Genomic DNA, 15889 nt, shown 5'->3' on the forward strand with positions numbered 1-15889 from the left:
TACTGCTGAACTCTGGAGTAGATAGAACCTCTTAACCATTTCTGTGTCATGGACCCACAATCTGGTGCAATTTATGGATCCCTTCTCAAAATAATATCTTTACATGCATAACATTAAATACTGGACTATAAAGGAAATCTATTGTATCAAAATGGAGTTATCAAAAAAAATTTAACAAATTTTGATATAGTATAATTATGTGCTTCTTCATTAACACATAAATTACAAAATCTACTGGGAGGACCAATCACTTCTGTATATTTCAAACCTTATTTCAAGATCTCAAGATAACACAATAGGAAATATGTATTTCTATTAATGACATTACAGGTACTGCCAATAATTTGTTTGTTTCCTACACCATAATGGAAGGAACTGCTAAATGTCAGTTAGAAACTGGTAAAAATAAATATGTAAATTTTTCTCCCATCCAAGTTCACAAATTTCCCTGCTTCATAGACAAAGGTCTGGAAGGAACATACTATATTGGAGTGGAGTGGAGTAGAGTAGGGACACAAGAGAAGAGCACAGAAAAGTTTTAACATTTTCAAGGCCTATATTATTTGTTGTTGTTTTTTACAGAAATACTGTATATTTACATATTATTTGTGTAAAAGGCATAGTATAAGCCAAATTCCAGATCTAAAACTGCTGCTGCTGCTGCTGCTGCTGCTGTGTAGAGAGAAAAAGAGCCACCAGATGACAAGCCTCACCCTCACTGCCAAGTGAAGGGACCATTTTTATCATTGTCTCACTTTAAGTATTTTGACAATGAAGTGATCCCGTTGAATCCCCATGCACGTGATCCTTTTGGTTGAAAGACAGAGCCAATCTGTAGTTAAATGACAGGCATCTTATATTTATATTGATATTCTATTTCTCCCAAGATACTAGGACAATATTTCAGTTCAGTAGCGGGCCACTTATCCATCCTTTATAACACTGTTTTATGAAAAGACACTTTCTAGATTCCAAATATCTGATGGTTGGCAAGAGAACATTTGAATATGTGTATTCATAAGCCAAAGATCCAAGCATTTATTAAGTGTCCAAAGTGTTCATCAGCATGCCGGGTGATAACACTGACTTCTGAATTCAGGGTAGTACAAGGCAGTAAATAGTAAAAATTCTTTTTATATATATGTATCAACCACTACCTTTTCAATGCTTTGCTTTCATTAGGAATAAAGATGGCTACTAACCTAATAGAAGACAATTGCATCAATCCTTGTGAAAATGAAATTTGTTAACAATACACTGTACTTTAAAGGTAAGCTTATGGCAATAGGCCAAATGAGGGTTCAGAAATGTATGCAGCTAGAAAAGATGTTGTGAGGTGAACTATTAAGTGCCTCTTTTTTGTCACCAAATTGCATTGTAATACTCTCTGTAATGACACTCTTCTCGGAAGAGAAAAAATATTGGGCCTCTAGAAATTAACCACAATATGTCCAACATCCTAGCACCTCATCCCACCATAAATCCTGGCACTTTTAACAGTAGCTAACTCAAGGTGGCTTCAGGTACACATCATGAAAATCCCACAAAATTGGGTACATTCAGGGAATATAATTTCCCAAAACAAACTGCAAATCATATAAGAAATACCTTAGATCTAGAGTTCTGTGAGTGAGTTTCACCATTTTAGGTAAACATATTTGATAAATAAAAACAGGTGCTAATGACTAATCTTCCCTGGGCAGTTGGGCTTCACTTGAAAGGCTGACTTCATTTGAAAGCTTTGTAGAAAATCCCCAGGTGACTTTTCCATTGAAATAATAAACCTGGGGCACCTGGGTGGCTCAGTCTGTTAAGCATCCACCTTCAGCCCAGGTCATGATCCCAGGGTCCTGGGATCCAGCCTGCATCAGGTTCACTGTTCCACTGGGGAGCCTGCTTCTCCCTCTCCCTCTCCTCTGTCTGCTGCTCCCCCTGCTTGTGCTCTCTCTCTCTCTCTCTTGTGTCAAATATACAAATAAAATATTTTTAAAAAGAAACAATAAACTTAAGAGTAAATCTCTCATTTTATAAAATTTCATTTTAACTGAAAATTTAAATTTATAAACCCTGGATATAGGTTTTATATCTAATTTACCTGGGAACACACTAAGTCTAATGAGCTTCATTTTATGGGACCTTTAAGATGATTATATAATATTTCTGATGGAGTTCCACAAAGGCCATCACTGGTAAGATAGTGGTTAAATTTTGGGGAGTGACAGGAGAGCAATGAAATGATAGGGTAAAAAATATTCTGAATTGAAATATAGAACTTAACATATTTTGTTTCTCTTTTTTCTCCTTTAGCGGAAAGTGATGGTAAAGTATAAATTTATTTCTCTTTCTTTGTAAAATAAGTAACTACTTGAGTGTCTGTCAGACACACTCATATCACCACTCTCAGCTGAGAGAAACTGGTACCAGTATATTTGAGAAGCGAATCTTCCCTCAAAGGAATATGGACCCCAAAGAACAGCCTTGGAATAAAGATAACCCTAAGGGATACAAAAGGAACCTCTAGCAAAATATGTTTCTCTCTACACCTTAGGAAATTCTCTAGCCCTTAGAATCTACAAAGTAGACTTTGCCTGTTATACAGATCCTGAGATTAGCAGGAAATCATGGATTCTCTGGAGGAAAAAGGGATTGAAGCATGAGAGTTGTCCAAAATCAAGAAAATCTTCCTTCTTCAACCCTCTCTCTCAGAAATGCTTTGGGAAAAAGCCTGGGAGGTGCCCAGGAGCCAGAGATTTCTGGAAATAGATGAGCTGGGGAAGGGTGGAGCAAGCAGAATTATGAGGCTAAGTCACTGAGTCTTATTAAGATGTGAATGCACCCAGGCCTTGTCCTTCTGGTATTTAGGTAAGATCATACCCATGTCTGGCCTGTGACCCTCTAACAGACCCCCAGGTTATTAAAGTCCACAGTATAGTTTCTCATACTTTTCCTTAAAAATAGCACTTTTCCCATTCTTAAAGTAATCCTACTGAACTGGAAATAGAAGATGGCAATTTATTTGAAAAAAAAAATACTACTTTTTCATGTTTCTTTTCCCCCCCCAGCTTTACTGAGATATAATTGGCATATAACCCCTCATGTTTCTTAAAGATTGCCCTACTCTCCACTTACTTAATTCAATAAATATTGATACCTATATCCCAGGCACTATGTTAAGCAGTAGGATACAATGGTGAGCAAAACATGGTTCCCACAGAAAGTAGCAAGCACATCAGGAAGGCAATTGGAATACAATATGTTAAGTGTTACAGAGGCACAAAGGGAGCACATAAAACGGGCACCTAATTTAGTCCAGTAGATTCTGGGAGGGCACTTTGAAGGAGGGACAGATTTAAAGAGTGAATAGGAGTTAGCCAAGAGGAAGTATTCTAGGTAGGGAAAAGACCACATGCAAAGGCCAAGATATGAAAGAAAGCATGGCAGCTATGAGGAATTAAAAGTAACTCAGAATGGGAGTAGGAGAATGGTGAGAGAAGAATGATAATAGGGCGCAGATAAAGAAGGTTCCCTTATTCCAAGATAGGGAATTTGGACCTTATCTTTGGGATAATAGGGGTTCATTGTGCACAGTGTACATGATCTGGTATTCAGAGTGGTTTGCCATAACAAGGAGATCCAAAAACATAGTAACTGAATAAGATAGGAAATGCTTCTGTCAAACACAAGTCCAAGTCAGTAATTTAGGATTAGTATGGCTAGATACTGCCTAATGATGTTGGGACCTCAAGTTTCTTCTCTCTTGTTATTCCAGCATCCCTAGGTTATTGAACACATTCACATACTCGAAAAGCATTACCACATTTCCTGGGTCCGTATCCCAGCCAGCAAGAAAGGATTCAAAATAAGGGGAAGAAAACCCCATTCCTTTTCAAGGCTCTTCTTAGAAGTCACACACATCAACTGCACTCATATTCCATCCATTAGAATTTAGTCATGTGGTCACACCAGCTGTGAGGAAATCTGGAAAATTTAATCTTTATTCTGAGTGGCTATGTGCCTCGTTAAAATTCAGAGATAATATGATCATCTCTCTGAATTTCAACTTTAATTAAAATTGAATTTTAATTCCTCCTGGCTTCAATATAAAGAACTGATGTACGGACATGGGGATACCAATTAAGAGGCTATTATTGCAGTCCCTGTAAGAAATGATGGTGACATGAATTAAGGTAGGCACAGCAGGTACCAGTGAAGAGCTGTGGAGGGATTTTAGAAATATTTGAGAGAATCAACAGGACATGATTGGGGCTGGGGAGAGAAAGAAAAGATGATGGCTACATTTTTTTCACGTAGGCAATTTCTACCATTCAGTTAAATAGGAAACACAAGAGGAAGAATAGGGTAAAGAGGTTTGCAGAGCAAAGAGAAAGACATCAATTTAGTTTTGGATCTTGTCTGTGGGTAATCCTAGTGGAAATGTCCAGTAGACCCTTGGACATAAAGTTTGGAGCTCGGGATGAAAATCTGGGCTGGTTATATAGATGTAGGAGACTTATGCATAGAAATGACATCTGAAGTTATCGGATTAAAAAGGCAAATCAGAGGAAATGTATAGAGTGAGAAAGTGAAAGCCAAGGACTAAACTCTATGGAAAGGATTTAAAGGATGCAGTAGAAAAAGAAGCTGATAAAGAACAGAGTAACCAAAAAGGAAGGAGAAAAACCAAGAGAATGCCACAGAATCCCAGGAAAGCCTTTCAAGCTGGAGTTCATAGGCACCCTGTTAGATTTTGCAGCCTTGAAAACCAAGGGCCAGAAAGTCTATCACATTTGCCAACAAGGAATTTGGTGATCTCGGCGAAAGCAGTTTAATGGAGAAATGGAGGCAGAGGCAGATTGCAATTAGTAGAAGAGTAAATGGTAAGGAAGTGATACAGACAATTCTTACCAGAAGCTTAGCTATTAAAAGGAAGAAAGAAACAAGGCCAGCTACAGACTGGATACAATTGATGGAGGAATATTAAATCTCAAAGTGAAAAGAACTTTATGTTTTCTGATTATAGAAATAATGTGTTTATTATAAATAATTTTAGGCACTGAAACTTAAGAACACTAGGAAAAATAGTGTTAACAGAATGTATTGACATTGTATCGGTGAATTTGTGATGGCACCAATTTGTACATTTCTATAATTGTTTGCTAGCCACACTCAGGCGGCCAGGTTTGGGGTTTTGTAGTAGGAGGACAAACAAATTCGAGATTTAAGATACTGGCAAAGGGGTAGATAAAATGATGAGCCACGAGGTCCAAGCTGCATAGAGAAGAAAGGGAAGAAAGGAAGAGGTTAGACAGGGAGAAAATTTAAGAGGCAGAACTCTGAAGTAGAGGAAAAGCTTAAGAAAGCTAAAGGAATGAGACATTGTGGTTAGAAAACAGAATATTTGAATATAAAACTGTAAAAGTAGAGTAGTTCTGGGTGATAACAAGAACTGGGGCGTGCTCTTGGAAGTGGGTTAAAGAAACACTGTGCAACTTTATCATAGCTGCTTCTGTACCAGATTATGATCAGTAGCTATTGAAAACTGAAAGACATATAGTATGCTTATTTGTAAATTTAGCGGGGGAAAAACGTATTTTTAAAGGATATTTAATGTGCATTGTAGAAGGCCTGGAATCAGATTACTTTGGCAAGCTTGAACCTAAACTCTCAATCATACGAAATTTGAACGACCAAGTCCTCTTCGTTAACGAGGGAAATCAACCTGTATTTGAGGATATGCCCGATTCTGACTGTACAGGTATTTTTAAAAATATATATTTGTAACGTAAAAGTGATAAACTACTTCTAGCCACTCCATTTAACTACCTCTGTTTTTCTCTGATAGATCTAATCCTCAGATGAAAAGTCCTAGGAGTAGTAATAATTTCACTCATAAGAAACTTGATAGGGTATCCCACATTTTTTTAGTTGGGGTGAAAAATAGACGCAATAGACATTGCTAGAGGTCCTGCTGTTGACCCTACATGTAGGTCATCAATCCCTTCACTTGTTAATAGCATTAACTATATAGGATCTCTACATAGATCCTTAATACCTGCTGCTTATAGCTGAAATTGCTGGCGGCATTTTCAAAACTCAAAAATAAATATACAAGCATTTCAGGTAAGTCTGTCTTACGCCAGAAACTTAGAGTGCCTTACAAAGTGAATCAGTTTGCCTCCCAAGGTTTGAATTCTAAATACCAGAGCTAAAGCAGAGTTGAAACAGTGACTGTGCACTTTTGAAAAAAACTAAATTTTTACCTTAACAGATTTTTTAAATGTTCTACTTAGCATTTAAAGTTAAAAACAGGGGCAGCCTGGGTGGCTCAGCGGTTTACCGCTGCAGCCTTCAGCCCAGGGCCTGATCCTGGAGACCTGGGATCAAGTCCCATGTCAGGCTCCCTACATGGAGCCTGCTTCTCCCTCTGCCTGTGTCTCTGCCTCTCTCTCTCTCTGTCTCTCATGGATAAATAAATAAAATCTTTAAAATAAATAAATAAATAAATAAATAAATAAATAAAGTTAAAAACAATCTTTTAGAACTCAAAGGATCTGTAAAACACTCAAAACGTTGCATCATTTGTGTTACAATACATATTGTGAATGTGTTTTAAAGAATGTGAGGGTGCCTATTGAACTGACTGAACCTCAAAGTAATGGTAATGGGTCTATTAAGGATTATCCTTAAGCTAATTTCCATAATACTGATTTGCAAGACTTCTTTCTAACTAGTGTTTTCCTTTATTAATGGTTTGTTTCAGATAATGCACCCCATACCATATTTATCATCTATATGTATAAAGATAGCCTCACTAGAGGTCTGGCAGTAACTATCTCTGTGAAGTATAAGACAATGTCTACTCTCTCCTGTAAGAACAAAACTATTTCCTTTCAGGTAAGACTGAGCCTTAATTTGTTTTAGTCATGTTTTTGTGCAAAATTTGAAAACCCAAATATCCTCAGTCCAACCTTTTATCTAGAACAAGAGTAGCAAGAAGCAGAGAAGCATGAAAATGGATAGTTACTAAAAATTGTCAGACTCTCTAACATTACAATAACATCATAGTTTTTCTGAGCCTGCTATAGGGGGAGAAGGGGCAGACTTGTTTCAGAACCAGAGTCTTCTGAATAATCAACCCATAGATAAAGTAATAATATAGAATACAGACATGAATTATCATGTATTAGTAAAGAATGGCATGTGACTTTCCAGAATGAGTCCTAACACAGAGAATGAAGCTAACTGACCTTCTGTAAGCCCTCTACTTTGTAAATTATGATGATAATGTAATTTATATTTTAATCCCTAATTATTTTGTTCCTGCTTCTTAGCCTAAGTCTTGGCTACATCCTTCAACTTTCAATTGATATATGTTACTTTCTTTGTGTATGTTATTTTCTTTATTTATTTATTTAGTGAATAAATACATTTTAATGTGGGGTTTGAACTCCCAACCCTGAGATCAAGACTCCAGCTGAGATCAAAAGTCAGACACTTAAACCAACTGAACGCTCTTTAATCTGTCTCAAGGTCAGATAAATTACCTCTGGCCACTGCTTATTTTTCTTTCTTCTCCATTATTTTTCTCTATTTTCTCCAGTATTATCAAATAAACAACCATTAACTATAGCTACAGACTGACCCAGAAAACTTTCTTCCCAATAACAGCAGCCAGGGCTTGCTCACAAGTTGACAGTGTTTCAAAGGTGAATCCACAACATGAAAGACTTGCTAAGTGGGGATTTGCCAATAAACAACTGATGTCAAGGTCACCCAGTTCCTACTGGAAGCTAGTTATAACTAGTTTAACTTTGGGAAGGTAGAAAGAGCCACTTTAAAATATAATCCAGGGCACCCAGATGGCACAGTGGTTGAGCATCTGCCTTCGGCTCAGGGCATGATCTTAAGGTCTTGGGATCAAGTTCCATAACCAGGAGCTTGCTTCTCCCTCTGCTTGTGTCTCTGCCTCCCTCTTGTCTAAAGAAAAAGAAAGAAAGAAGAAAAGGAAGGAAGGAAGGAAGGAAGGAAGGAAGGAAGGAAGGAAGGAAAAGAAAGAAAGAAAAAGAAAAGAAAGAAGAAAGAATCTGGGTGGCACAGTCGGTTAGGCGTCCAACTCTTGATTTCAGCTGAGGTCCTGATCTCAGGAATGTGAGATCCCACCTTACCTTCTCTCTCTCTCCCTCTCCCTCTCCTTCTGTCCTTCCCCACCCCACCCCAGCTCATGTGCGCTCTCCCTTTCTCTCGAATTAATTAGTTAATTGATTAAAATATATCCTCCAAGGAAGACCAATGCAACAAATACTTCCAACTTTAGCTGTGCCCTTAGGCCATCGCCTTCCAACCAGAGTGCCACTCCCTTCTGGTGGCAGTTGGAATCTCCCATGTTGACCTGACAGGCAGGAAGCTTAGTTATCATAATGGCTTTCAAGGCCTGGGAGCTAACAAATGAGCTGGAGTGGGTTAAGCACGTTATTATTTAGCAACAAACTCAGAAGGGAAGGAGGGACTTGACTAAGCTCCAGCCTTCTGGGGTAGAGGACAACTAATTCAGTTGTGGAGGCAGATTCAGAAACGGATGAACCTAACCTGTAAGCAGTCTTGTTGAGAGAGACTGGGGAGGATGTTAAGATGGAAATAATACTCAGCGTAGAGTAGGAACTAGGCAAATCCAGGTCTTCGAGAGCCTGAAGCTTCTATAATTTGGGCAGCCCTTTTAAAGAAAGAGAATATAAAAAATCACCAAAGTAATAAAGTTGATGGTTTATTTCAAATAAGAAAAGGCCTGGGCAGCCCGGTGGCTCAGTGGTTTAGCGCTGCCTTCAGCCCAGGGCCTGATCCTGGAGACCCAGGATTGAGTCCCATGTCAGGCTCCCTGCATGGAGCCTGCTTCTCCCTCTGCCTGTGTCTCTGCCTCTTTCTCTCTCTGTCTCTCATGAACAAATAAATAAAATCTTAAAAAAGAAAGAAAGAAAAGGTCTTTAGGAAGACAAGTGAGGGGCTCTGACATTTAAATTTCATTAGCTTCATAGCAAATGGAAGGACTCAGGTGATACTTAGTGGGAAGGAGGGATTTAGGAACAGTTTTATTTTATTTTATTTTTTTAAATTTTTTTAATGGGTGTATCATTACTTGAACACCTTTTCTTTCTTTTTTTTTTTTTTTTTTTTTTTTTTTTTTTTTTTTTGTGATACCTGGGCTGAAGGCAGGTGCTAAACCGCTGAGCCACCCAGGGATCCCTAGGACAATTTTTAATGCATGTTCTTTAATCTGTCTTCCACCCATTAATAAGGATTTTAGTCATGATTATAAATATAGACTAAATTCTAGATTGTAAGACACAACTGGCTGCCATTATGTGCTCACCTTTCTGGATTGGTTACTAGCTATAAAGTCCTAGTGCTTCTGGTTATCCCCGATTTTCTTTGGGCAGGAACCTTCATGACACCAAGAGGGATTTGCTTCAAGAGCTTACTGTCAGTGTCTATTTTTTGTTTATACTACAGGCAGGGTCAGGGTTCTCTCAGATTTACTAGTGCACTTGGGAGAGGACCAAAATAATTAGATGTTAGGTCAAGCTTCCCTTTCCCTGGGTTCAGATTCAATTCCTCCTGATGTAAAGAATACTTTAGGCCCTTGGAGCACCCAAGTTTCACCAGGTAGACCTTTCCAAGTTGAGGGTTCGCCAAGGTCATTGGGATTGTTTCCATGTCCACTTGTGCACCTTCTCAAAGAGGGCTCTGAATAATCAATATTAAAACCAAGGAGAGCCACTGCCCCAAGATTTCCTTGCCTTTGTTCTGAAATAGGACATCGAACTAGTTAGAGATCACCTATTCTGCTTATCCACACCTCTACCTTCAACAATAACTTTCCACACTAGATTTGAACTAAAAGGTTTACCTCTCTCTAATATTTCTAGACCTCTTGGAGTTTTAACTAGGAATGATCTATTACTTATACATTAGACTTTAGCTTAGTCCCAAATTGGCTCCCTCAGTTTGGGGTCTCTTCCTAAATTCTGGTATATTGTAGACAGGCATAGAATTATGAGCTTGGAGTGAACTCGTTTATACTGTCATCAGTTCAGGACTCTCATTTGTTGAAAAAGGACAAAGGTCAGTTAGAACTATAAATTCCACTGATTGTGAAGTTTGGAGGTAGCCCCCTCCACTCAGATTCTTTCAGGTATCTTGAGAGGATGCTGGAATGCTATTTTGGGTCTGGAGGTCTTTCCATCAGTTCCTTAGACAGGATCAGGGTAATCTTTGCTACCAAGGGTTCAAAATTAAAATCAAAATGTCTGCTGGCTCTGGGATTAACATGGAAAGAATCTCAGGTGATCCTCACATTTTCTAGCCCATCCCAAGAAGTAAATATGATGCAATAATAGGAAAAGTACAGTTGGGTGACCAGCAGGATTATAGTCTCAAATGATCTAGCTATCCTTGAGAAAACCTTATGCTGTGGCTGAAAGATATAGGAGTCAACATTTGGTTCAGGGTAGGACCCAGCCAATGTCAGGATAAAAATTGAAATCTACTATGGAACTAGAGTGCTTGGCAGAGCAAAAGTACTGTCTCAGCCAATAAGCAAGGCTATACTGGAACCCAAGGCATTGCCCCAGTACAAGTAGGGGATCTATTTATAGCAAGTTTCAGTCCTCGGCCCCACTGAAGGAAGAAGGAAGCTAAGATGCTTGCAGCTTTCTGCCTCTCTCACATTTGGCTCACAAGAGCTAGTCTATGCCTAGGAGTGGTGTTATCAACTTGTTTAGCTGTGAATGGTTGAAGAAAACAGGAACTAACAGCACAAACAGCTGGTCTGTGCTGGAACTCTACTTCGTCTTGACCAGATATGGACTCCACTCAGGGAAGAGGAAAAAAGAAACTACAAGCCTAAACCTGAATGTGCATTCAATGGTGGGAAAAGCCAGAGTAAACAGGGAGAATAGATTTGGAATTAAGAGGGAGAAGACCCTCTGCCTGTGTCTCTGCCTCTCTCTCTCTCTCTCTCTGTGCGACTATCATAAATAAAAAAATAAAAAAAATAAGAGGGAGAAGAGATCAGTAATCTTACATTGAAAGGTTTGTTTTTTCTTAACTCATGAGAATAAAAACTTCTTTAGTTCTGTGTAGTGATAAACTTCAAAATAAATCACATGTATTCAAACTGTTCATGCCCTTAAAAAATTGAACCATGTTTTTTTTTTTTTCCCTCTGTAGAAAATGAGTCCTCCGGATAGTATCAATGATGAAGGAAATGACATCATATTCTTTCAGAGAAGTGTTCCAGGCCATGATGATAAGATACAATTTGAGTCTTCATTGTACAAAGGACACTTTCTAGCTTGTAAAAAAGAGAACGATCTTTTCAAACTCATTTTGAAAGACAAGGATGAAAATGGGGATAAATCCATAATGTTCACTGTTCAAAACAAGAGCTAGATATGAAAATTGCAGTTTGAATTTTCTGAGTTTTTGTCTTTCAGAAAGGTCATAAGAGACTTTGAGCCTTTAATTGTAGTAATGAAATAAAATGAATTATAGTTTCAAAATATACCACTAAGAAATGAATAAGGGGCACCTGGGTGGCTCCGGCAGTTGAGCACCCGACTCTTAATTTCGGCTCATGTCATGATCTCACAGTTGTGGGATCAAGCCCCACGTTGGGCTCTGCACTCAGCATGGGAGGTAACCTCTCTCCCTCTGCATCTGCCCCTCCCTCCACTCACACACACAGGCTCTCTCTCTCTTAAAATGAATAATTAAAATATTAAAAGAAAAAATAAATGAATAGGCAGGTATCACAAAATTGAAATGAGTCCTCCTTATCCAGGTGAATAAAATATTTGTTTAACATTAGAAGAATGTATAGTTTCAAAACACATTCTACATTGTTAATTGCAACATAGATTATATTTGTGAAGTGTTTCAATCTTTTGGGTTACTAGTCCTAATGACAAAAGATACTGATAACTGAACTTTCTAATTTTTAAAAAATATCATTAAAAACAAGATTTTGTAGAGACTGCTTCACTTGACTAATTTCTGCATTTCTTCCAAAGTCAGATTGATCCTGAATCCAGCAACATATACAAAGGATTATATACTCTGATCAAGTGGCATTCAAACCAGCAATGTAAAGATAGTTTAATATTATAAGATAAATTAACATACTATATTAATAAAATAAAGGATAAAAACCACACAATAATTTCAATAGATATAGAAAAAGCATTAGACAAAATCCAATTCATAATAAAAATTCTCAATAAACTTGAAAAAGAAGAGAACTTCTTCAATGTAGTAAAGGGCATCTATGAAAAACCTACAGCTAATATATTTTTTTAATTTACGTTTTAATTCCAATATAATTAACATACAGTGTTATATTAGTTTCAGGTATGTAATACAGTGACTCATAATTCCATTTATTACTGAGTGCTCTCATGATATGTATATTCTTATCCTCATCGCCTATTTCACCCATCCCCCTACTTACCTCCCTTTGGTAACCACCAGTTCTCAGTATTTAAAAGTCTGGGGTTTTTGTGTCTTTTTTCTTTGTTCATTTGTTTCTTAAATCCCACATATGAGTGAAATCATATGATATTTGTATTTGACTGACTTATTTCACTTAGCATTATACCCTGTAGATACATCCATGTTGCAAATGACAAGATTTCTTTTTATTCTTTTTATGCCTGTGTAAAAATCCATTTTGTATATATACTACATCTTCTTTATCCATTCATGTATCACTAGACACTTAGGTTGCTTCCATGTTTTGGATATTGTAAAGAATACTACAATAAACATAGGGGGGCATATCTCTTTTTGTATTAGTGCTAACATCATACTTAATGCCGAAAAAATAATGTAAGAATGTCAGCTCTTGCAACTTCTATTCAACATCATACTGCAGGTTCTAGCCTGTACAATCACAAGAAAAAAAAAAAAAGAAAAGGGAAAAGTAAAACTGTCCTTATTTGACATACAACATGATTCTGTATATGGAAGATCCCAAGGAATATATGCACACACATATGCACAAAATATATATGCACACATATACACACAAACCCCTATTATAATTAATAAGCAAGTTGAGCAAGGTTGCAGAATACAAGATTAATATATGAAAATAAATGAATTCAAAAAAAAAATAAATGAATTCTATTTCTACATATGAGAATGAACAATCTGAAAATAAAAATAAGAAAACAATTCCATTCACAGTACTAAGAAGAATAAAATACTTATGAATACATTTAGCAAAAGAAGTACAAGACTTGTACACTGAAAATTTCAAAACAACATTGAGGGAAATTAAACTTGATTTAAATAAATGGAGAGATACTCCATGTTCAATGATTGGAACACTCAATATTGTTAATATGGCAGTTCCCTGAAATTGATTTATAGATTAAACTCAATGTCCATCAAAATTCCAGCACATCTTTTCTGCATAAATTGACAAGCTGTATCTAAAATGTGTATAGAAATCCAAAATACACAGAATAGCCAAAATATTTTGAAAAAGAACAAAGTTGAAGAGCTTTTATTTCCAAATCTTAAAACTTAATATAAGCTACAGTTATCAGAACAGTTTGATACTAACATAAGGATAAACACAGATCAAAAGAACAGATTTGAGAATTCAGAAATAAACCCTTGTATTTATGACCAATTGATTTTTGACAAATGCTGTTTGATAGAAGAGTCTTTAGGAAATGGTTCTGGGACAATTGGATATCCACATGCAAAATAATGCATGTAGACCCTTATCTCACTCTATATATAAAAATTAGGGCAGCCCCGGTGGCGCAGCGGTTTAGTGCCGCCTGCAGCCCAGGGCGTGATCCTGGAGACCCTGGATGAGTCCCACGTCAGGCTCTCTGCATGGGGCCTGCTTCTCCTTCTGCCTGTGTCTCTGCCTCTCTCTCTCTCTGCCTGTGTCTCTGCCTCTCTCTCTCTCTCTGTGTCTCTATGAATAAATAAGTAAAAAAAAAAAATCTTAAAAAAAATTAATTCAAAATGGATCAGAGACATCAATGTAAAAGCTAAAGCTGGGGTGCCTGGCTGTCTCAGTTGATAGAGCGTACAACTCTTGATCTCAGGGTCATGAATTCAAGCCCCACGTTGGGCACAGAGATTACTTTAAAAAAAAAAGGGTGGGGGGTCCCTCGGTGGCGCAGCGGTTTGGCGCCTGCCTTTGGCCCAGGGCGTGATCCTGGAGACCCGGAATTGAATCCCACATTGGGCTCCCGGTGCATGGAGCCTACTTCTCCCTCTGCCTGTGTCTCTGCCTCTCTCTCTTTCTCTCTCTGTGACTATCATAAATAAAAAAATTAAAAAAAAAAAGCTAAAGCTATAAATCTTGGGTTTATGTCAAGACCTTGGGTTATGCAAAGACTTTTTAGACACAATCCCAGAAGCATGACCCATTAAAATAAATAAATAAATTGGACTTAATCAAAATTCAAGGGATGCCTGGGTGGCTCAGTGGTTGAGCACCTGCCTTCAGCCCAGGGAGTGATCCTGGAGTCCCAGGATCAACACTGCCCCATGTGTCCTTGGGCAGGACTCTGTGAAGAGTCTCTTCTCCCTCTCCCCTCCCCCGCTTGTGCACTCTCTCAAAAAAAAAAATTTTTTAAAGAAAGAAAAAAAAGATGCTTAATATCATTAGTCATTAGGGAAATGCACATTAACACCACAATGAGAAACCACTTCCTGTCCACTAGGATGGCTGCCATCAACATGTCAAGTGTCAGTAAGGATGTGAAGAAACAAATTCTCATACACTGCTGATGGGAATACAAATAGTACAGCCACTTTGAAAAAGAGTTTTGCAGTTTCTTTAAAAGATACATATAGAAATTCCATTTCTGGGGCACCTGGGTGGCTCAGGGTCTGAGTGTCTGCCTTTGGCTCAAGTTGTGATCCCCAGGTCCTGGGGATCACATCCCGCATCAGGCTCCTTGAGGGGAGCCTGCATCTCCTTCTGCCTATGTCTGCCTCTCTCTCTGTCTTTCAAAAATAAATAAAATCTCTTGGGGCAGCCCGGGTGGCTCAGCGGTTTAGCGCCCCCTCCAGCCCAGGGTGTGATCCTGGAGACCCTGGATTGAATCCCGCATCATGCTCCCTGCATGGAGCCTGCTTCTCCTTCTGCCTGTGTCTCTGCCTCTCTCTCTCTCCTCTCTGTGTTTCTCATGGATAAATAAATAAAATCTTTTTTAAAAAAATTCCATTCCTACATATCTACACTAGAAAAAAACATGTTCACACAAAGATGTGTACATTAACATTCACAGCACCATTATTCATAATAGTCAAAAGTGAGAAAAGCCCAAATGTCCATCAACTGATGAAGGAATAAACAAAATGTGGTATATCCATAATGGAATACCAACACTAATAAAAAGTAAAATATAGATACATGCTACAACATGAATGAACTTTAAAAACATTGTGCTAAATAAAAGAAGCCAAACACAAAAGATTATGATTCAATTCTCATGAAATGTCTAGGAAAGGCAAATCCAGGTGAGATATATGTGACATTCCTCAGGCACTCCTGCCTGCCCTAAAGCTACAGGAAGGAAAAACAAATGACTAACTAATAGAGATCACAGTCCAGAAAGATGTGAGCCTCCCTCAGTTTACAAATGTCTTAGTGGTTTACGAGAAAAAAAAAAAGCATTCTTATCAATAACCTAACTCCCAAAAGTAAAGATCCAACTGTCTTAATGTTAATACTTTGCTAGAGGGAGAAACAACCTTAACTTGGCAATGGCAAGGTCTCCAATATGTTGTAGGTCCTCTTCAGCATATGAAAATTCTTTTGGACACTCCCTTTTTCCTTACCTGAAACTCCCACGTGTATAAT

The 15889-nt window shown here is 37.9% G+C and overlaps 1 protein-coding gene across 1 annotated transcript; it reads left to right on the plus strand.

Annotated features, from left to right (window-relative positions):
• The first annotated feature begins 1190 nt into the window (after positions 1–1190).
• IL18 (interleukin 18) lies at positions 1191–12830 on the plus strand. Its single transcript, XM_025465528.3, is given in 6 exon segments — positions 1191–1226; positions 1228–1270; positions 2308–2319; positions 5621–5755; positions 6761–6894; positions 11224–12830. Coding segments are annotated over 6 exon segments (582 nt in total). The 3' UTR covers positions 11446–12830.
• The last annotated feature ends 3059 nt before the right edge of the window (positions 12831–15889 follow it).

The sequence above is a fragment of the Canis lupus genome, chromosome 5 (assembly GCF_003254725.2).
Source record: "Canis lupus dingo isolate Sandy chromosome 5, ASM325472v2, whole genome shotgun sequence".
Classification (NCBI taxonomy): Eukaryota; Metazoa; Chordata; class Mammalia; order Carnivora; family Canidae; genus Canis; species Canis lupus.